Genomic DNA, 22,820 nt, shown 5'->3' with positions numbered 1-22,820 from the left:
GAAAAAAGAGAAAAAGGAGAGATGGGAGATAATTGCATCCTTCCCGAATTTAGGTGACATCAGCCCACCGTTCCTCTCTCGCTGCCTGTGAGTAAGTGTGTACGCCAATTACCAGAACATCCCAACGCCATGGCAACAGCATCAGTCAGCCAGTGTAAAGCTGTTTTGAAAGGAGAGGAGGATAGAGGAGAGGCTTCCCCTTTTCCTTCCCAGGCAGACATGTGGTGTAGCTGCTGAGCTGTCACAAGGACACACCACACACATCGCCTTCACTCGCATCCACCAATGAACAGACTGAAAATCACCTCCCCCTACCTCCCTCCCTCTGCTCCATCTCTCCCTCACTCTCCACCGCTTAGATGTCGATTTCTCTCCTGGCTGCCACTTGCCAACACAGTCATCAATCTCTCTGTCTGTCTGCCTCGCTGGCAGAATCAATGGGCTGTCCTTGGAGCAGGTGTTGATACTGCAGCAGTGTACAAGGCTAGGGCCACCTGACTAGAATATACTGTTACATCAGTACCACTGGCCAATTTCAGGGCGAGTTTGTGCTTTTGTCAGTTCTGTCACGATTCTTGTCGGTGAAACCCTCGAGCTGCAATGCTTCGCCAATAAGAAAATAGCCATAGTTCTTGTCACTTCAGAGCCAATCCATGGGAAACTGTAAACAGAAGTTCCCAGAGAACCTTTCAACCCAATACGCGTGTGCACGAGCTCGGAAAGATGAGGGGGAGATCAAAGCTTCCCTGAGAGGATTCCGGATTATCTTCCCACTGAGGGAAAGAACCAGAAACAGGGAGGGAGGCCGTAAGAAAAGAGAATAAATAAATAAATAAATAAAAAAGAGAAAGAGAGGAGGCAGCTCTTTATATAATAGCTCACTGCATAATATATAAAGAAACCAGAAATAACAGCGAGGGATGTCTCTCTGCAATGTGCTGAAGAGCTATGCTTCCCCAGAGGCTGTAAGAAATGCCTCAGTGTGAGAACACACACACACAAACAGCAGCAGCCTACAAATGCTATTATCTGCAGTTAAGCACAGTTGGTAGTGACATGTCACATGTATGTTTCATGCACATGCGACATGCCAGGGAAGCCTCTTTACCTCCTACTGACACCATGACACTGGAGGAAGATTAGCCTCTTAGAGCTCTGTGGGCATCTCTTTCTCACAGACCCACATACTGTAAATGTGTATTCTATTTTTTTTAACCATTCGCTTCTTGTCATGCTCAGGCGTCTTTCTTATTCTCTTTTCCTCTGCGCATTTCCTGTCACTTTCCGTTTCTACCCTGTCCTCTTTTATTTCTCTCTCTAGTTTTCTTTTCCACATCCTCCCTCTCTTGCTGCATTTTTATGTACTTGTGTTCCTATCTCATTCTCTCTCTTTTAGCTCCATATCTCCCTCTCCTAACCTTTTACTCTCACATTTCCCCATCCCTCCCCCTCTTTCTCTCTCTCTGCTCGCAGGTTGGGTTGATTCAGCAGAGAGCTGCTGTGACAGAGGCAGAGAGGGTGAATGAAGCCTGTGGCATTTCATTGTGAGAGAGGGGGAAAAAAAAAAATAGCGCTGAGCTTCCCCCATTCAGACGTGATCCCACCGGACAGCTCACTGTGTAGGGCAGCCAGGCGGACAGGTAGGCAGGAAGGCAGACACAGAGTCTCCTTCTGACACGAGACTCTGATCTTGCGCACTCGCAGCAACATGTTTCTATTATCTGAGCGGGTGCTACACATCAGACTGTATGTACTTTATTTTTCTATACTGATTCTTGTGTCTAATTATTAACATGGTAATAATGGCATTATTACCATGTTATTATTGGTAGACAGCACACTGTCTTTGTATAAATCATTTTGAGCAGTTTCTTACAGAATAACAAACCAATTTTTTTTTCCTCTCTTAGATTCAGTTGTCTCACTTTTGGAAATGCCTAAATTTGCCTGAAATGTCAAATAAGTCCTGAATCACAAGTCCAGCTTCTTGTCTAAACTCTTTACTTTAAATCAACAGCTGTTTTCACCTGAGGTGCTTCAGATTTAAGTTGTGCCTTTTGAGCCACTAGTGGGCACACTATGCTCAGTATGCTGTAGTGTAGCATGTTCTGTGTTCAGAGAGCACTGACCCTGTAAACCTGCAGTGGCGGACCCTACAACTTGACGGGGGCTTGAATCTTATAAACCTTCTTTGTGCCAAATATGCAAATTAGTAAATCTTTTAACGAATCGAAATTTACCCTGATGAGGTTTGAAAGGTTTGGAGAGAAAATGTCACTGGTGCAATAACTATGACTATGACTAAGTAATTTTATTCCACAGCTCCAAGAAGTTTCAACGAAAGTGAATCATGATTTCTAGGAATAGATTAAAATGAGCTCTTTATCATGTGAACTTTCTAATTTAATCAGTTAATCAAAGTAATCTCATATTTGCAGTATGCAACACTGCTGACTTAACTTAATGCAGTCATTTCTCCTTTAGCAGTAAATCTAGCAGTTGTGGTTTATCTCACCCCTCTCTTTAACAAAGGTATGACGCAGGGTGGTAACGTTGGTGTTATGGCGAAGACGCGCAGTGACATAGCTCTGTAAAGATCAGGAAATCTACCTACATATGAAATGTGCGCACATTGGATAGAGGTACAGACAATTCTGAGAGACGGCCTGACTACCTCTCACTTCCTCTGACTCACTCACTCACTCACGCTCATGTGTGTCTGCACAAGAAAGCGTGCTTCCGTGTATATGTGCCTCTGAACCTAAGAAGTAAGATGTATTGAGAAAGAACTGGCTGCTGTAAGAACAGGAGGCAAAAACCGAAAGGAGATAAAAGTAAGTAAGCAATTTCTCAGCTAAGTGAATCATTCCATCGCTCCCGGCTGTTCAGGGCCTCAGTAGAGTCAGATGTGGTCTGCAACGCCATTTTTGGCTGGAGGAGAGCAGTTAACAGGCTGCACAGCTATGCTCATCTGAGCTCTGGTTGCTTCGAAAGCAGAAAGCATCCCAAAGTAAAATACCACATGGGCAGTATTACACCAAGACATTTCTTTGAAAGCGCAAGACACAGCAAACACTTACATCATGGAAACGTCTTCTACAAAATTCAGCTCTCAACTGCATGCTCAGATTATATCAACAGCAACGTTTTATAATTTCTACAGAAATAATGGCGTGTATGTATGCAACGTTTCACAGGAAGATTTACCTTACTCTCTCCATCCCTTGTTTGAACAAACTGACCATTGAGCAGCACCTAACCTCAACTCCACAACCTCTCTCTCTTTCTCCCCAGATGACCAGAGTGTTTGGCCTCAGTCAGAATAAGAAGGAAAAACATAATAACTGTCTCTAGGCATTAGTACTATGCTTAGAAACCCCGCTTATCACCTGCCTGGGCCTCAGGTGACTTAAATTCAGGGTCATTTTGCGTATTAACTCAACCCCCTTCCCTATGTTTAGACATGGTCAGACTCTTCTAGAGACCTGAAAAAGACAAGCAAACATGCTAATCTTTCCTTTGATTACTTTTTGCTTGCCTGTTTTTCGAGCAGTAGCTACACCGTTCCACTAAGTGCTGGTTAGCATTGCCTGTAGGTTACTGGATAACCTGGGAGGAAATCAGTTTGACTTTGTTCCAAGGAGAATAAAACAGCATCTGCAAATAACAGTCTCTAGAATGCCCCTAAGTTAGATTCACCTCAACGCCCTGAGTGAAATATATCCGCTTATACTGTACAGGCAGACACAGCCGTGATAAACCCTGAGTTTAACTCTGATGTTTGAAGAGAAGTGTGTCACAATACAGCCACAAATTTGTGTTTTTGTGTTTTTAGCTTCAGCACATCGATGCACAAGGGTTCTCTAAAGCAGAATACATGCCCCACTGTCTCTTGCTGCATGAACCTCTGAGAAGAGGTGTATAATTGTGTAAATAGAAAATTACCATTAAAAACATGAACTTAAGTTATTATATAGCTACAGTAATTAAACCACATGCTTGCAAAAGGCAGAAAACCTTAAAGCATGCATTCAGCATCCAATTCAGTGAAATAAATTTTAGATAACCACTTTAAACAACACCAAAAAGGTGGACAGGACAAAAAGCATCTACTGAGAAGAAAAATACTAACTACACCACGTGAAACTCACATCATGTTAAGCAAGCCCCAAAAGTTCAGCACTCAAAGTCCACACAAGACAGATGATCCTAGAGTCCACTAAAAGTCCAAACTAAATAAAACAATGTATTTAACAACAAAAATTCCAAGAAAACTCACCTTTCTCCAACCATTTAGCTTCCCTAGTTTCATCTCTTTCTTGTTAAAGCAGCAGGCTCCCATGTTTCTGTGTGTCGAGTGCAGAGCAGAGTGGGACTGTCGTCCGTTAAAGTGTCTCTCTCAGTCTGACTACAGCATGAGTAAAAGGACCAAGCCTCAGCTCTGTGACGCTGGGAAACGCCACAGCTCTTGTGACTCACTTTAGGCTGCGAGGTCTGACTAGGCTTTACCTCACACCCTGTGTATGTGGAGCAATGTGTGAGAGCATGTGTGTGTGTGGAGAGAGAGAGAGAGAGACCTCTGCCTCATACACACTCCCTCATGGGGGTAGTCCCGCCTCTAGCCTCTTGCTCTTCTTCTTACTGCTGCAGCTGGCTGCCACAGCTCAGAGGTTTACACAGTCAATATCGCAATGATCGTTCTGATACCTAGAACGCTTCCTTTTTTTAATGAACAAGTGAATTTCCTTGAACTGCGGCAATGAAGGGTTGCCACAAGTAGATTTCTTTCCTGGCAGTTAAAATCTATTCAGCTGAAAGTTTAATGGCTAAAGGCAGACAAATATTTTTACTTTCAAGAGTCTCTGAGTTTACAAAAAAGGTTTACATCAGAGCGCTGTGGCAGAGTAGTGTTACTGAAACAAAATCACTAACCTGCTTTTTAGTAAATGGACTGTGTATTGATAGTAGACAGTCTGTATTTCCCTCAAGATGCAGAGGACTCTGCAGCTGCACTAATCCCTGACACTGCAAAGAGCATTACACATTAACAAATGTACTAACAAGCATGTGGGATTTGATATTTCTGTTCTGTTCATACAACGTCTGTAGTGTTAAGCAAAAGCCCAACAACATCTGTGACGAATCAACAGGTTTCAAATAGGGCTGCAGCTAACAGTTATTTTCATTTTTGATTAATCAGCTGATTATTTTCAGCTGATTGGTTAATTATTTCAGGTATAAAATGCCAATCACACTTTCTCAGAGCCCAAGGGAACGTCTTTAAATGTCTTCATAACTGCGAAGTCGAGTAGTCAAATAAAATATAATTAATTAACAACTATTCTGTTAATTGATTTATGATTGAAATAATTTTTAAGGCAGAGATGCCCAACGTTCTTTGGTTCCAGGTTCTCAAATAGGAGTATTTGCTGCTTTTCTTGATCTTACATTATAGAACATTTAATAGTTGTTGGGGTTTTGGGCTGTAGGATGGACAAAACAGAACATCTGATGATGTTACCCTGAGTTCTAGGATATTTTGAAGGGTATTGTTTTCTGTTTTATAGACCAAACAATTAATCAAGAAAATAATGGTTAATTGCAGAGCTAAAATGTCTTGTACAACCAACAGTCCAAAAACTAAACATATATAATCCAGAGATAAGCAGCAAATCCTTGCATTTCAGAAGGTGATGTACCTACTAATCCTTTTAGCTCTACTATTAGTTGGTCATTAACATAATCCGTTTTTTCCCCCCATTAATTAATTAATTAATTAATTAATCTATTAGTCTATCAAATCAAAATTAAAAATGATCCCAGGTAATGTCTTTAACTTGCCCATTCTGTTTATTTAACAGTGCAGAACTGAAAGAGATTCATTATGTAATGATACAGTCTTCACATTTGAAAAACTGGTAAATGACCTATCGTTTCAGCACATCTTCAATGACAGGAGATCTACAGTCTTGACACAGAAGAATATTCCAGCTCACAACAGGTCCTGACCCTGTCTATGTCAGCTATACATAACAGAGAGGACAGTCACGTACTGTAAGGCCTCAGCAGCAACAGCCCCCTGCACTTCACCTTGGAAGCGCAGCAGCAGCCTCTCGCATTTCACCTGCCTCATACTCATGTTTCATACTCTGCCACAGCTTGAATAGCAGTTTTTCCATCCTAAATACAACAGGTAGTCAGGGGTCACACTAGCCGATTAGCATGCTCTTGCTACTAAAACCAGGTTGGGTGTAATGGCCCACATGACAAAGGGTCAGCAGTTGTGTAATGTTTTAGTTTATTGTAAAAACAAGGTGAGGAGTGAGATAGTTTAGACGTCAATTGGCTTAACCTACCGTTAATATAGACACACAGCCACATACACACACAAGCTGCATTCAAGACAGACATGTTTGATGGGGGATTTCTTATCAGTATCTCATCCACAGATGGTTACGTGTCAGGACAAACTCACCCACCTGCCAAAGTCACAGCAATGACAGAGGGTCGTAATACACAACAAGCATATTGTGCCACCTGTTATCGTACACTGTAGGTCAGACACATGGTGTACTCTTGCTTTTTCTCCCCTCTAAAACTCACATTTCTGACTGTGAGGAAAAACATACAACTTCCCATAATACTGTATCACACAGAATTTAATATGCTTCTGTCCTTGAATGTCGATCTGCAACACTGAAACTACTGTCAACTTTTCATGTTGTTGAATTGTTTTACACTTTACGGTTAAGTCTAATACACTACTTTCTGGAAAAAGTCAGGATAAAATGGCCCCTTTATTATTCCACAGTTGGGATATTTTGGAATTTCTCAAAGCAGGAGGCTCCTGAAATCAATCACCACCTGCAGATAACTTTCAGCTTAATCCTGCCAGTTTTTTCTGTGATTGTGAAAGTGCTAAAATTACAGTCTCGAGTGAGATAAGAGCAAGTTGTCCTGTAAGTCCACAAATCAGAGTTGACATAAACCAGCAGATTTACCACACCTATGGATCTAGCAAAAAGTGTTATGACATGTTATCCTGTTTGGAAAATCCTAACAGCATTTCTGTTGAAATGGTTGGAAGTATTTATTCAGGGATTCAGTCATCCTCATGTAGCTTAACTGATGCCGGTCCAGCTGACTGTCGGTGTTGGATCTATGTCCAGATGACGACAGCAATGGGATAAATAAACATGACCATTAAGCATCCAGTGGGTATGATGGGATGTCTATTGTCGTCTGGAGAGAGAGCAGGGGATCAGGAAGGAGACAGGAAGAGAGAGTCACTCTGCCCAGGGGTCTGCATGGATCACACACACACACGCACACACAAAAATGTTCTCTCTCTTCCTCTCTAGTTTATTGTGTTTGACCCACTGCAGGATCCCTCGCATCCTGTTGTCCAGTTTTATGAGAAATAACAAGCTTTTCCTCTTGGCTCACTTGACGAACTGTTTTCAGGCTCTCTTACACACAGCTGCCACTTTGCCAGCAGCTTCATGCGGTTTCACTACCACAAGCAAAGCATGCAAACAACATTTTGAATTGGTGAAAAAAAAGCTGAAATGTGTAACTTCGTTTACAGCAATGTAAGAACTAATTTTAATTATGTTAGCTCATCAACAAAGATGACTGAACAGTCCTTGAATGTATTAAAAGCGGTGCATATGGTGCCACCACTCAGCCTTGCTGCCAATTTCCCCCATTGGACACTTGAGGAATTGCAACCAAAAAAACCTCCCCTGCAGCCCGAAAAGTATTCCCCAAGGACCACCATTATGGAAGAAAGTCTGTAAAACTGTTGACAGGATATCTGTAAGATCATTTATTTACTCTATCACACATTTTTAATCTATTATAAATGTGTAAAATTTTCCCAATCTCCACAAAAGTGACTTATATTTTTGTGACATTATCCCCATATAAAGTCCTCAGGCCAAGCGTGACCAGTGGGCCAAATACTGGTTTCGCATTTGCAGTGAAACACACAACACTGAAGCAACCCCTGAATCTGAAAAACTTGCTTTTGGCTGACGTGCAAGGTGAGCAAATCTCATTCAAGTGAGTGGGTACCATCAGTCCAATATCCAGTTAATATAATGGATAAAGGAAAAAATAACACATATACAAAATTTAAAAAAATAAAAAATAACAAAACCTGCAAACAGGGTCAATTATTACTCTTTGTATAATCAATTTTTAAACCATGGAGATTGAATATTTACAACTTTCCCAGAGCCAGGAAACACTGTTTAGATGTGCATGATGTAATTTCTCTGTGGGCCGAGAGGGGGCCAAGCAGTCAGCCAGTAATGCACATGCAAGTGGACCAAAGCAAACCAAAAAGAGCAAGACACTATCTTCCACTATCCATTTTCATAATAGATCCATGATCTAGCCATACATCTTACACAGCTGATGTAAGATGTATTACAGGATCTACTACTCAGTCAGTCATCTCACTACAGCTGATGCTGTTTACAGCCGAAATACAGCAGTAATAATGAATCTAATGGAAAAACGGCATACACAAAATGTAGATGTAGTTAATCAAGGTTTTAGTATTGGGCCGTTCTCTGTCGTGCTCTTTCAACTTCCTGGTTGCTATATAAAGAACCAGGAACTGAACCTTATTGCACATCACACGCAATCAATGACACAGAAGAGACAGAATGACCAGTGGACATTTAAAGTATTTTTGATAGGAAAGATGAAAAGAGAGAAACCAAAACCCACAAAAAGACACCAAATCACTTCAACTTGTCAGACCATCTGTGCACAAAGAAAAAAAAACATTTTAGTTTGCTATTTAAGTTAAATTTGAGACAACTAATCCCTACATGAAGATGTTCTGGCCAGCAGTTTTTTTTCCCCACATTATTAAGTCTACATCATAGTTTATTGATTGGGTTGCAACCCTACTGCTGCAACTCCTAAAGGTAGTAATGATGACAATTAGAATAACAGAAGTTTTAAAGTTATACAAGACAGACTAAATTATTGACTCACTTAAAACACAAATCCAGCTCAGCGAATCTTATATGCATGTACAGATAAGGAGTTGCAGTACAAAGACAGCACAATCAACCAAGTGAAAGGTGATAAGTAATGTGTCAAAAAAAAAAGAAAGTAATATGGTCAAGATGGTACTTATATAAAGAACTGGACCTTGCATCAGAAACAGGATAACCAGTGGACAGTGAAAAGTTGTCATGAAAATGAAAAGAGAGCCTCAGCAGGCCAAGAGACAAAAACACACGCTTTTGTCCGACTATCTTTAAACAAGGAGAGAAAGATAACTGCAGAGGTAATGGAGCTTTGTGTTGATTTAGGCAGAAATTAGCTGATGAGTTTCATCCAGTGATATTCATACAAGTGTACAGGAAGCCTTTAAAGGTAGTCAGCACTCATGCACACACTGCTTACTGCTGCAACTCACTCTACAAACCCAAACTCCTTCCTCTCAATGCACATGTTAAGACTTTTAATACTGCTGACTTTGCTTGGGTCATGTCATGTTCAGCTACAGTATCTCTGGATTCTGCATACTGTTATTCATGTGTTTATTATACTGGGGAATTAGTTCTCCAAGCAGCTCCTCAGAGAACTCCTTCAAAGAGCAGAACCTTTTCTGTATAAACACTTGCAAAAAAATTATATATATATATATATATATATATATATATATATATATATATATATATATATATATATATATATATATATATATATATACACACACACACACACACACACACACACACACACACACACACACACATATATATAGATAGTCAATTGCTTAACAAAAGTTTTTCTGACTGAAATAAAGTAAAGGCAACATCAGGCTTGTACTCGTTGAATTTTTTTCCACAAAAAAAAAAAAAAAGAAAACGTGGTCAAAGTTGCAGCCTGTCCTACCTTGTTGGAGGCCATGTCACTGACAGAGCGGTAGGTCTGGATGGTCTCCAGCTGGTCCAGACACCAGTCCAACTCCTCCATCGTCTCCATGGCCAGCTTCTGGTACGCCTCATCTGTCAACAAGCAGCCGGTACACAGAGACACACAGTCAGAACAGACGGCACACATGGAGCCCGAGCAGCAACAACATCCACCCACGGGTCCCACTTGGGGCGCCTGCTGCTGCTGCTGATGCTGTTGTTGCTGCTGCTGCTGCTGATGCTGTTGTTGCTGCTGCTGCTGCTGCTGCTGCTGCTGCTGCTGCTGCTGCTGCTGCTGAGGAAGGGGAATGGCTAAAGGTGGCACCCGGCTGCAGCGCTCCTTCATCATGAGGAGATATAGCTGTGGCAAACTGGTGAGACTCGCAGCTGTCAGCCAAATAGAGCAAAGGAAAGCTGTGACCTGAACTGTGTGTGTGAGACCCCCCACCCAATCTGAGATCCTCAGTTCATTTACATAAAATCAACCCCCGGAGCAGGAAACCAGAAACCCCCACACATCCCCTCATCATCGCTACACACAGGCACACTTTACCCCACCTCACAGGAAGCAAGTACTGCTAAATCTACACACACACACACATCCATAAAGATGTGTTATCACATCAAACCAAATTTATGCTAACTATGATGGAGTTGTGTACCTTCTCTGACGCACATACAAATATACATACAAACATATACTTCTGTTTTTATCAATAACTGAGCAGTTCAAGTCTAGTGAATAGTCCGAAGTTTAGGCCACCAAAAACTAGAAAATGTGTAAATTTCACAGGGTTTAAGAAATTGGTTAATTTATAGCTTTATACCATGAAAGTTAATGCAAACAACTTCTACAGGTGTTCCAGCATTTGCTGATAACTTACAAACCCTGTCTGTACAAAGGCAATGTTGGAACAAACTGTTACTACACCCTCAGTTGCATTATCAGTAGTACGGTATTTATTTCATAATGGTGAGAAAAAGGCAAGTAACAAAGGAAGACAGACTGGATTCATCCTACAGCATGATGATGACCTAAAACGTCAGGAGAGAAGAAGTCGACGGTGGCTTCACACGATAAAAGACCTGCACAGTCTTCAGACTTAAACCCCATGAAGCTGGTTTGGAATGAACTGGCAGAAGGTGAAAGCAAAGCAAACTACAAGTGCAACATATTTGTGGGAACTTCTGCAACAGTCATGATTCCTTCATCTTTAAATCCTTATTTATTTGCTATGCTTTAATTTCAGAAACACTGAGGCATCACACGATGTAAATTTCACTAACAACTGGAAAATGGAGACTTTTAAACCGGTAGTATACACACATAGATAAATAACAAAGATTAAGTAACATTATTTAATCAGTGTAATGACATTTTACTGTTGACAATAGACAGATAACAGCACTCAACAAGCAGTGATACTGTTTGTTAAATGGTGGAGACACAAACTTAGTAATGGGTCTATCTGTCTCCATATGACATGCAGGGTTGCTTAAACGAGTCCACCAGAGCTGAGAACATTCATTTGTAATTTCGGTGGGGGGCAAAAATGATAACAGCTGCTTTAAACGTGTGTCTGTTGTTTTGCCGTGTGTACATTATAGGCCAAAGGCCTAACCACAGACAGTACAGACACAAATGTAGCACAGAGACAAAGTTACAGGAACTGACTTAGGTATTAATTTTACCAGAAGTGAACAGTATTTCACTACCATTTAGCAACAGCCAGGGTGTGTAAGCTACTGTCTGTCTATGCTTTGTGCTGTTCTTTGTTGTATTAACTCATTTTCTGTCTTTGTGAAAAATTTTGTGACTCTGTTTAAGTCCTTTGTACTGTAAGTGTATTATCATACAGTCATCAGCTCATGAACTGTAATACACTCAATAACTACAATAAGTATTATTACAACTATTGAATCATTTCATTATCACTTAATCTGACAGTTATTTTCTCAATTAATCTGTTCAACATTTTGTCAAAAAAAAAAGTCAGAAAATAGTGAATAATGCCCATCACAGTTTCCTAGAGCCCAAGATGACATCTTTGAATACCTTGTTCTGTCCAGCTAAGAGCCTGTAAACAAAGACTAAAGTAAACACACACCTAGAAAGTATCTAATATGTGTATGGAACTTGATTCAAAGTTTTATTTTCCACTAGTCTAAAACAGTTATGTTACAATCAGGTTGATTATTGATTTGGTGAGAGACTTTTCCCCTAAAACTTAAATTATTGTTTACACTGCCAAGTGCCGATGACCAGTTCCAAAGAAAAACAAGGGAGGGAGTGTGTTGTAACCACTACTGAAATATTCTTGCATGAACCAGGACTCAGTATTCCAACCCTGCTCCTGTGGTTTAACTGTGTTTTTCAGACAACTACAACTGTGCATCAAGGTTGGAGTGACTCCATGTTGGAAAGCAGTGGTGGCAGTGTTGGACACACACACACACACATCTGCTGCCCCTACATTGTGTATACTCTGGGTCTCCTAGCTGCAGAGCACAACATGGCAGCAGGGTGTGCACTGCGGCGACCTTAGCGTGGCCGCGTAGAATGTGTCCCCTGCTCTGATCTCCTCGCCATCAAAGACACGAGCCTGTTTACTCTCTCAAACATGAGAGGCACCTGGCGCTCTGCCCACAGCCTGCCCTCACTCTGATGAGGGGAGTGAGAGAAAGAGAGGGAGTGTGTGCCTGTTTAGTTTAACTCCACCAGCGTCTGATGTTGAAATGGCTTACACTTATTTGAGATTTGACTTTCCAGTATTCCCAGCACTTTTGAGGTGGTTTGTGTTTTTTTGAAAAGCATAGAAAGGCCCTTGTCCCTGAAACAGTTTTCTCATTTGAACTTTTAAACTCTGCTTAAAAACAAGAAACATACTCACAATTTTGGCTATGGATAAGTTTTATCCCCTGCAAAAACTGGCGACAAGAACTTCACTTCAGCCTGTGACATAATAGTAAAAAGTAATTCTAACAACACTGTTAATGGTCTGTAACTTGTAGATGTGTGGATGTTGAGATTACTTTACTTTAAGGATCAACTGCATCAGAATTATTATAGAGCAAAGTGAAGTGTGTTTTTTGGGGCATCCCCAAAAAACACACTTCAGGAGTAGGAGTCTCTTTGATTTTCTGCACAGACCGTGCTGGCTGACGTCTTAGTTGAAAACTACTAAGCATAAGCTTGAAACTCCAGCGGCTGAATCAATGGTACAAAAGATGAGCAACTGAGTTAAAAGAATGTCCTTTAGGATAAAGGTCAAAGGTACAAGACTGCGTACATTAAAAAAAAAACATTAGAAAAAGGAAAGAATTTTAGTAAGAAACATACAGTCACAAAGCTTAAAATTCTCCACTGGTTACATTAAATGCAAGCTGAAGATGAAGCTTTGTAAAAGCCAGATAACACATTCAGAAGGTTAAATCAGTTCAGGTTTAAATTCTTGAGCCACGTTAGATGATTTCAGCAGCAATTGCACCGTGTTTTCTTCATTATTTTCAACAATTAAAGGCACTAAAGGCACACTGTGAAGTTTATGACCTCTAGTATCCCTATAGAGCAGTTTTTAATGAGTGGGTCTGTTTCGTTTGTCTCATGCACAAAAGCACAAGAACACAGGGCGATGTGAAACACATTCCTGCCAGTTGTTTCATATTATTCCACTGATCTACAGGTGTAGGTAATGTCCCAAGAAATGCAGCAAAGTGCCAACAAAGGCAGTGAAGAAGACTGCAAACTCGTGCAGGATTCAAACTTCTGAAGAAAAAGCTCTGATTTGCACATCTGTCTGACCCTTTGCCATAGCAACAGCCACTACCCGTGATGGGTTCTGTAGTATTCAGAACCCTTCGCCACAACAAACTGACAGAAAACATGACTCCTCAGAAATTAATATGTAATATTAACAAAACCGAACTGGGCCACAGTTCAGGGCTGAGGAGTTCAGCTGTGATCAACAGAAGGGCTATAAATGAGTAGTGATGCAGATGTATGTCTTTATTTGTGTATGTGTGTGGTAAAGAAGCTGTATCGGGGGGAAAACTAGATTGATGGTTTGAGCCCTTAACCACTTTCATGACTTTTATTTCAAAACACACAAAAATGGGTACAGAGCCTTAAAATCTGGTTTAGTGAGTCAGGACCTAAAACTGGTTGTGAGGCCAACTTCTTGTGGGTCCCCACATACTAAATCCAAGCTCTAGGTAGGTGCCAGAGCCACTTAACTACAACGCACAGTTTCACTCTGATCGCTGCTCTACTGGCAAGCAGAGCCAAAACCACCAGTGTTTACTCAAGTGCTGGACCCAGTTTACCACCACTCAAATAAAAAGATTTATATGGTCAGCGCTGGATCATTGGACATTGACCATTACAACTGTTAGCAGCAACAAATACAAACGAGCTTAATGTACAAGACAGACCAGTCAACCAAAATCAGTGTAACATGTATGAAATTAGTCTCAAAAAATGTTCAAAATGTCCAAACCAAATTACAGTGTCATGCTGGAAACCACAATGAGGGGGTTTTAGCTTGGGTTTTGTTTGCTATTGTGTTTGATTTTTTCTTTACTTTCATCAATCTATCTAGTTTCTATTTTTTAGACAGACTCAGTATATGATTTAATTTTACTTTTACTGTCAAAGTTACAACTTTGTATTACACAGGCAAATGTTTTATCTTTTATACTTTTGCTGCACATATCATACCATTTTTCTACTTTTTTTCAAATTACTTTAGCTACAGCAGCTTGCATTGTGTATTGTCATGCCTTCAAATGGTCCAAGGGAAGCAGCATTCAAAAGCCAAACATCTACTAACACACATGCACGCACACACACATACAGTACACTAACACCACGACGTAAGAGGGGATTTCCACCGCCTCCACCCGACACAAGGACCTTTCTAATCAGCGCTTAGACCTTTGTGTCAGACCACTGGTCCGACACAAAGATGCACATGTACAACCCAGACACACACACACACATACAAGTGTACTATACATATACATCAAATGTAATTTCTCTTTACTTCACTCATACGCAGACAAACAAATGTGTACTTTCCAGCCAAGGGAAAAAGAGCCAACAAGCTGCAGAGGCAGGGAGGGTTAGGAGGGATATGAGGTCAGCTCCCTCTGTCTCTCTTTCAATTCAATATGTTTCAGTTCAGTTCACTTCAGGTCAGTAAGCTTCACCAGCATGGAAAGATACAGTATATCCTACAACAGCAAAATGAACACATCCACCATTAACAGAAAAAAACCAAAACACCTGAACATCTTCAGTAATATCAATGATCAATTTATCTTTTTTCTCTCAGGTTCAAGTCAAAGTAGCACATATTCTTCTGTTAGACACACGCATTTTAGTTTTTTAATCCCAACAGGAATGATGTCTTTGGCTCATCTTGAAATTTATTTCATGGAAAAAATAAAATTTCAGTTTCAGTTCATAAGAGACAAATGGAGAAAACCACTTGAAAGTGCTGATGTGAGGATTTCACACAATGTCATTCATACCTGTAGACAAACATTTTTAATTTATTTTTTTTTTGGGAGGGGGTTTCCAAATATAAATTTCCCATGATTTGGTATACATAGACTTTTGATGAAAAAGGCACAAAAATGATTTGGGATAAAACCTTTTACATATAAATAGATTGCAATAAGTAATCATAAGATTTCTGCTGCATTGGTGTGTATAGATAGTGAAACAATACAAGACATATAAGATTATGACTAAAGCTTTGTATATTTTTAGAAGTGCTTGTTTCATTTTTCTTGTATTTTGGGTGCCTGCTGTCTTCATACTTTAAACTGACAAAAGAAAAAGTCAGATTTAAACTGTTTGTGTGTGAATAAATAAATGATATGCATTGATTTCCTGCTATAAAGTATGTGTATGTAATACATATTTATATATGTACAGCGCATGGCATATGGTGCGATCAGGCTGCTTAAGGACAAGCGAGCCCACAGGACATCAGACCCAAAGAGTTGAGTGAGTGAGTGAGTGAGTGAGTGAGTGAGTGACACAGCTGCATCTGTCATCCTCTCGAGGGGACAGAGTCAGTTTCCTGCCTGTGATGTGATGGTAGATGCAACAGAGCAGGAGGGCTGCAGCGCATTACCAGCAGTCAAAATCTATAAGATAAGATAAGATAAACCTTTATTAGTCCCACATTGGAGAAATTACATGGAGCTGGACTATATGGCGCTGTGGTAGTTAAATCATCAGCGGAGATGACCTGCAGGCATAGACACATGCACAAACACACACACACATACACACACACACACACACTCTCTCTCATAAACCTGCAGGATAAGAGGTCAGAAGAGGACAATATTTCTATTTCCTCTCATATTATTTTCTGTTCTCAATTTATTGACCAAGCACTCATCATGCCACATTTCTAGTGAACTAGTATAAACAGACCACACACACAAAGAAAAACCAAACTCTGACGTGGGCCGACTGGCAGCAGCGCCAGGTTCCTGAATGAGACACAGCGAGAGGGAGCCATTCTTTAGAGGCATCTCTTGCTTTACCAGAAACATAGAAGAGTTGATCAGAAACCCTCTATGCTGTTACACAACACTTCCTAACAAAGACCAGAGGTACTATGATGAGGCAGTGCTCTAGTGCAACTTCTTACAAGTAGAATTATGACTTCACATGCACGACATTGCAAAATCTATCACTGGCAAGAATTATGAAAACAGCAAAGAGGGGCAGTGGTGGAGTTTGTGGTTTTATGAGCATGTTATGTAGTGCTGCAGCGTTTGTTGATTGAAACATTTCTGTGAGCCAGATTCTAAGAAGTGACAAAATGACATCATGAGTCTGTGTTTTGTTAGAGCTCATTTATCTGATTTACAGGGAGGAGGAATACAAATAATGTCTCAATAGATGGTATCAGGGTTTTGTTACCCTGTGGTTGTGAATTATAAGCAGAAGGGAAAGAAATAATGAGTGGACATTCTGTTGCAATGGAGGATTTACATATGGTTCACCACTTGTGAATGTGCAGCAGAGCTTCAATGAGGACATTTAAATTTATCGCTCTGGGACTCAGTATCAGTAAAACATACTGGTGCCTTTTTCATGTGGTGGCCCCTCCAGAAGGAGCACACTGACATGCTGGATACTGACTCGAGATTAAGAATTCTGTTGTGTTGTAATGTGGCAATAAGGCTAAAGCAGAACTGCTTTCAAGTACATGTTTTCATACTTGTCTGTGTTGTCTGAAGTTTGTATATTTTGCTGTCGGCCCCTAATGCACAGGCAGTGATAGGAAAAAGCTTTCATGTTTCTGCTCCGGTCAAATTATGCAGAAGGAACATAAATCAAGGAATATGATATCTAAAATTAGGACTATTGCAAATTTTATGGTGAATAAAAAAGTTGCTATTTGTCACATGACTGAAATACAGGGTGGCATACATTATGTCAAGTTCTGTCCATAGACTAACAGACTGATTAGTTGTTTCAGCCACAGCTACATTTCCGATAAATGAGACTGAAAATGGCGAATTTGGCTTCTGTGTAAAATATCTTGGAAATTTAGCAAAGGCTAAAATGTCATCTGTCATGATGCGTTCAGTTACAGTAGAGCATGGGAAATGTTTTAGTACCCTATATTAATTCAGACCAGACAGGGCTTTAGTCCCAACTGAGTCATACCATGATTCGTTTATTTTATCTGAAATATCTTAACTGGAGAAAAAAACATTTTCTCTTCTCCTTCCACCAAGTCATGCCTTGCTGATTAGACTGTGGATGCACACACGTGCTTTTTATTCAGACACAGGGAGATACTGAGTGATTTACGCATGTGAGGAGTGAACTGAGCTCAGAGACAGCCTGACTTCACAGGCCCTGAGCGTTCACTGAGGCGTCTGTCTGTGAGTCTTCCATACAATATCCCCTCCTATCTGACTGCTCGTTGTGTTATGGTGTAAAAATCTTAAATGTTTTGTTTCTGCATTTCTCTGTCTGCCTCTGATAAAACGGGGAGACGTCAGTGAGGCTGTTTGTCTGTCCTATCAGCAAGTCTGCTCACACGGCCAGTGAATATAACATGGTCCTGTCCTTGAGCTGCACTCTCCCTCATGCTCTCCATCTGTTTTGGCTCCTTCTCTCATAAACTCTCACATATTATTTTCTCTCATTTCACTCCTTCACACTCTCGCTCTCTTGCTCTCAGCTTCTATACTCTCAAACGTGTATACACACAACAACAGACCGTACTTTGTCTGTGTTACCTGAGGTGAACTCCCACATTGGGAGCAACAGTACTGACTGGACTGAATGGGTCTCATTCTCCCACTGACAGGCATTTGCCCCTCGGCTTTATTCGCGTGGATCAGAGGAGCCATGAACCCCAGTTAGCCAAACTTCTGTCGCTGTTGAAGCTGTCTTTTTTTTTTTTTTAAAGGTTTCAAAGTGTCTAGAGTGTCTAGAGTTACAATTACAGAGGTTTTCTGTCAGTGCAGGATCAGATCTGATGATAAGAGATTTCTACAATCATCAGGAAAACTTCTGAATGATCAGAATGGGCAAGGATGCAGCTGCTGCTGCTGGATCCAGCTCAGCTTCTATGAAGTCAGAGGAAAAAGTTTGATCACAGGCTGAAACAAACTTTGAAACATCATGATTTGCCTTTGACTTTAAAATCTTTTCTGACTTTGATTTCTTTTCTGACTATGTGCTGTCTCTTCCAAGGTGATCTAAAGGGTTGGCTTACCCAAATTACCACAAAACTTTCTCACTTGGTAACAAGCCATGCAGATACTTTTGGTTTTTATTTACTTGCATTTTTAGATTTAGCCATTTCTGAGATTTCTGAAGCCACTCCAATGTAATGTAATTTTGTTTGCAGTGGACAGTAGAGTGGTATCATTCTTCTCATCTAACTCTCGGGAAGGAGGCAAAAAAGTGTATTTCCAAAAATGTCACAAGACAGGTCAAAGAGCAGGGGGGACCAGGAGGGGCCCCTCAGACACACAGAACAGTTCAAATGTTTTAAACAGGAGACATTAGGAAGGAGGGACTTTCTATGATAAAACCAGGTCTCTTATGGATACACAGATCTGTCCACATGCTGTTATTAATGAGGCAAATCAGCTTTTAAGGCTGTTAAGTGCTGTTCAACTTCTGTTATTTTTCACCCAGAAAATAGGTGTGGCACCTCCCCTGAGCTTCTAAACCAGGGCTCAGGGCAGATTTACAGGTTTTATTATAAATAATTAAGAAGCAAACAACCTCCGTGGGCTGATGTGTAACTAGACAGGCTCGGTTCATGTGTCATGTCTCTTCTGGTTTTTGGCTTTGATGTCTGAGTAACATTACATTGAGGCCAAGAAAGAAATCATTTTGGTCCCAACGCTTTTCCAGCTGGTGTTGAACTGCTCTCAAGAAAAACATGACTGTCTTATTAACATTATCTTGACCATATTTAGTGCGCAGGCCTTGAAACGGGGCCAGACAAGTCCAGGTTGGGACGGAGCAGACTTGATGAGTGGGGTGAGGAAAGTCACCAGAGGGGTTCTATGACGAAGGGGTTTGCGTGCAATGAAGGGTCGGTGTCTCCAGTAACATATGAAGACCAGCTGAGACAATCCTCAGATGACCTCAAACGGCGTGTCTCCTTATGATGGGTAAGCATGGTGTGTGTGTCTCAGTCCGAGTCAGAGTATCTGGGTATATGTTTCTGTGTTTATGTGTGGGTCACATACCCCATACAAAAATCAAAGGGAGCCAACAGAGACTACTGGCACGGGTGAGAATGCAAAACAAGACTGATTGTGTTTGTCCTTATTGGCTAAATGAAACTTCCTGATTGAATTAAGATTAAATACAAGTTCCCCCTAAGTAACAACTGAAAATGCATGTGGCATTCATGGCCTAACAGTGGTTTCAGAAAAAACAAAGATGTCTAGATCGTAACTCTGCCAAAAAATAAAAAATAATAAATCTGAAGCCACGTTACGACTGTGTAATGATAACCAAACCATGATTTGGCTGTTTTTCCCCCCTGGTTGATAATAATCAGGAAGATTTAAATTGAAGTGGGTTATTTTATTGTTGATTATGAAAAAGCTGTTCTCAGTCCTGTTCTACAAAGAGGGTATGGTAGTGGTGGTGGTGTTTTTTGGAGGGGGGAGTCCAAATGCTTCCCAAATACCCAAACAAAAGGGCCTGTCTGTGAAGCAGAGACTGTTTGAATCCATCTGCGCTGAGCTGAACAGGCCTTCTGGCAAGGGAATACTTCAGGGGAAGGGCAGCAGTCTACTTTATGACTGTGCTGACGTCAATGGCATAATTCAAATACTTCCAGAGTGCATGCTTCCAGCTTTCTGAACCTGCTCTCTCTCTCTGTGGCAGGCCGCAGCTAAAACCTGGCGTGGAATGGGACTCCATTAAAACAAAATAACCAAACGAGTCATGTCAGGCTCAAATAGCACAAAACCACACGGTATTCATTTGCTCAGCCTTCAGTCATCACAAAGGCGAGTGACAGATTGACATATCTTTGGAAATTCGTTGTGTATTTACTTACAGAGAGTGAAATATTACCTTGGTGCAGCCCTTTGAAGCTTTAACTGTTTCAAGGGAAAATAAACCCCTTTAGCAAGAAGTGTGTATGCATTTATAGTTTTGATTTGAGAAAAAGGAAGAAGAAAACTAAACTGAAATTAGGTAAAGCCCTTTCTATGAAGAGTCATTCTCTTTTACTAAAAGAGGGAAGTGACACTGATTTTGTGAGAAACAGGGAGTGTGTTGGCATTCAAATATGAATGCTTTTCAGTGGCTTGCCTACAAATTCAGACACTCACTTTAGAGCTCACACTTAAGTCAATTAATCAGTAACTCTAGTAATTTTTCCAAGTATTAATCAGAATCATTCTCTGGTTTTGGTTATGAGCATTTCTCAATTTTTTGACATTATGTAGACAAAGTAATTCACTGATTAACTGATAATGAAAAATGCCTTCTGTATATTCAGCAGCCACTACACATTTTCTTGGAAAAACTTGGTTAACATGAACAAACAAGCCCAAATTAACCATTAAATAAATAAATACTAACAAGATAAAAACAATACAAATATTTCATGCTTTTTTGGTGGCAAATCTTGGGCCCAATCTCAAACTTACTGGACACCTGAGCTCAGCGAGGACTTAGACTGTTTGCCTTCGACACTAGATGTGGACAGATTGTTGTCCAGAGTTTGAATGACATCATGACTTACATTGTGGTTTACATGAGGATGGCGTAGTTGAATGGAGCTGTAGACGACCACAGACAGAGTGACAAACAGTCCAAATTTTGGTTTGCTTTTCATAAGGGTGAGAGAAATGGAACTGTACTGAAAAAACGTATACCTGTAGCAAGAATGTGCTTTTTGCAAGGCAGCTAACAAATCAATCACAATCAAGCACTTGCAACAACCTAACAATGACTGTTCAATCATAACGGTTTATAGGGAAGATTTCAGCTCTATGTACCATTCATTTAGTTTCCTTCTGACATGTCGCTTATTTCACTGGCTTGCAGTGCAGGCATAAACTAAGGCAGGAAGTTGAATTTAAACAAGATCTGGTTTGTATGAAAAGTCTCGACCTGAACTGACATTTGTGGTCTTTATGTTTCTTCTTGGCCTTGAGCTCAGGCCAACCAATCTAACTGAGAGGACACAGATATAGCGTTGGAAGGTTTGTTTGTGAGCTGGAAAATACAACAGACCTGCCGTTTCAGGGCCAAGACAACTTTGGAAAAAAAGACTGGAAACATGTTTTCTCATTTCAAATGCGCTACACCATCATAATCAAGAATGATATTATTCATGTTCATTAGTATGTATGTTCCTTTCACTTTCTTGAGCTTCTATTTCTATTACCATCATCATCTGAATAACTACTGAAGTGATAAGGAAGCAACAAGCAGAATGACATTTAAAGTGAAATATCTGATGACTTCATCATGACTCAACCAGGACTTGCACTAGGATATACACACATTTATATATATATATACACACACACACCACCACCACTTAAGTAAGTGGGTCTTTTCCCAAAACTCAGCTTTGGATCTCCCTTGGCTGTGAGCTGCACGAGTCCGTGCCAGCGGGTATAGAGAGCTTTGAGTAGGGTAAATGCTTGGCACTGCAGCTTGTTTATGACACTGGACACTTGTAAAGTAGGGCCTGTCATTTCTGGCCACATTTCAACACTGGGATTACTTTCAGTTAAACCATGAACTCACCACTACCATAATAGAAGCTCAGACTTTTAAAAATTCTTTTGCAATAGAGAGACACAAAGAAAGTACTTGAGGTCACTTTTTGGAAACAAAGTCTTTCTTGTTGTTTCCGACACCAGTTGATAGGACGGCTGTTCCAGTTACTCTGAAATGTCAGTCGCTCTGAGTGGAAACCTCAAACCCTCTTTAACCCTCGTAGGACACCTGACTGACACTCAAGAGATCAAGAGGGCAGGGGGATGGAGAAATGTGACCTAATGCTGCACATGGCATTGCAATCAGCTGGCAACTTTCTACTTCTGAGATGACGCGACTGTTTGCACACACAAATAAAACCTTGTTTGTAGCAACATGGAACATAATGTGGACACACATGGAGATACTGCATGTAAGGAAAATTTCAGTTTATTACAAGTTGGTCCCTATTTTTGTAGTTATGGTAACATTCTACTCAGCAAAGTACGTGGTAAGATCTGGGAACACAGATTGCTATAAGTAAGATGGAATATGGACGGCACGTCTAAGCTGACACTCGATCAAAAAGACTTGGCAGTCTAATGTGTCATCCTTAAACTGTTTTATTTTATTGTTTT

At 40.5% G+C, this 22,820-nt stretch overlaps 1 protein-coding gene across 3 annotated transcripts in view; it reads right to left on the bottom strand.

Moving 5' to 3' along the window:
* The window catches only part of pde4ba (phosphodiesterase 4B, cAMP-specific a), a 117,459-nt gene that overhangs the window by 12,157 nt on the left and 82,482 nt on the right, over positions 1–22,820 (bottom strand). For 2 of the 3 annotated variants that reach the window (XM_041039615.1, XM_041039616.1), the window contains exon 6: positions 9,925–10,037. In XM_041039615.1, the coding sequence (XP_040895549.1) occupies positions 9,925–10,037 (113 nt within the window). Of the gene's footprint in view, positions 1–4,279; positions 4,535–9,924; positions 10,038–22,820 lie in introns of those variants that run through there. The other variant, XM_041039617.1, reaches the window with a different exon arrangement.

The sequence above is a fragment of the Toxotes jaculatrix genome, chromosome 6 (assembly GCF_017976425.1).
Source record: "Toxotes jaculatrix isolate fToxJac2 chromosome 6, fToxJac2.pri, whole genome shotgun sequence".
NCBI classification, from domain to species: Eukaryota; Metazoa; Chordata; class Actinopteri; family Toxotidae; genus Toxotes; species Toxotes jaculatrix.
This window is presented reverse-complemented; position numbering and strand designations above follow the sequence as displayed.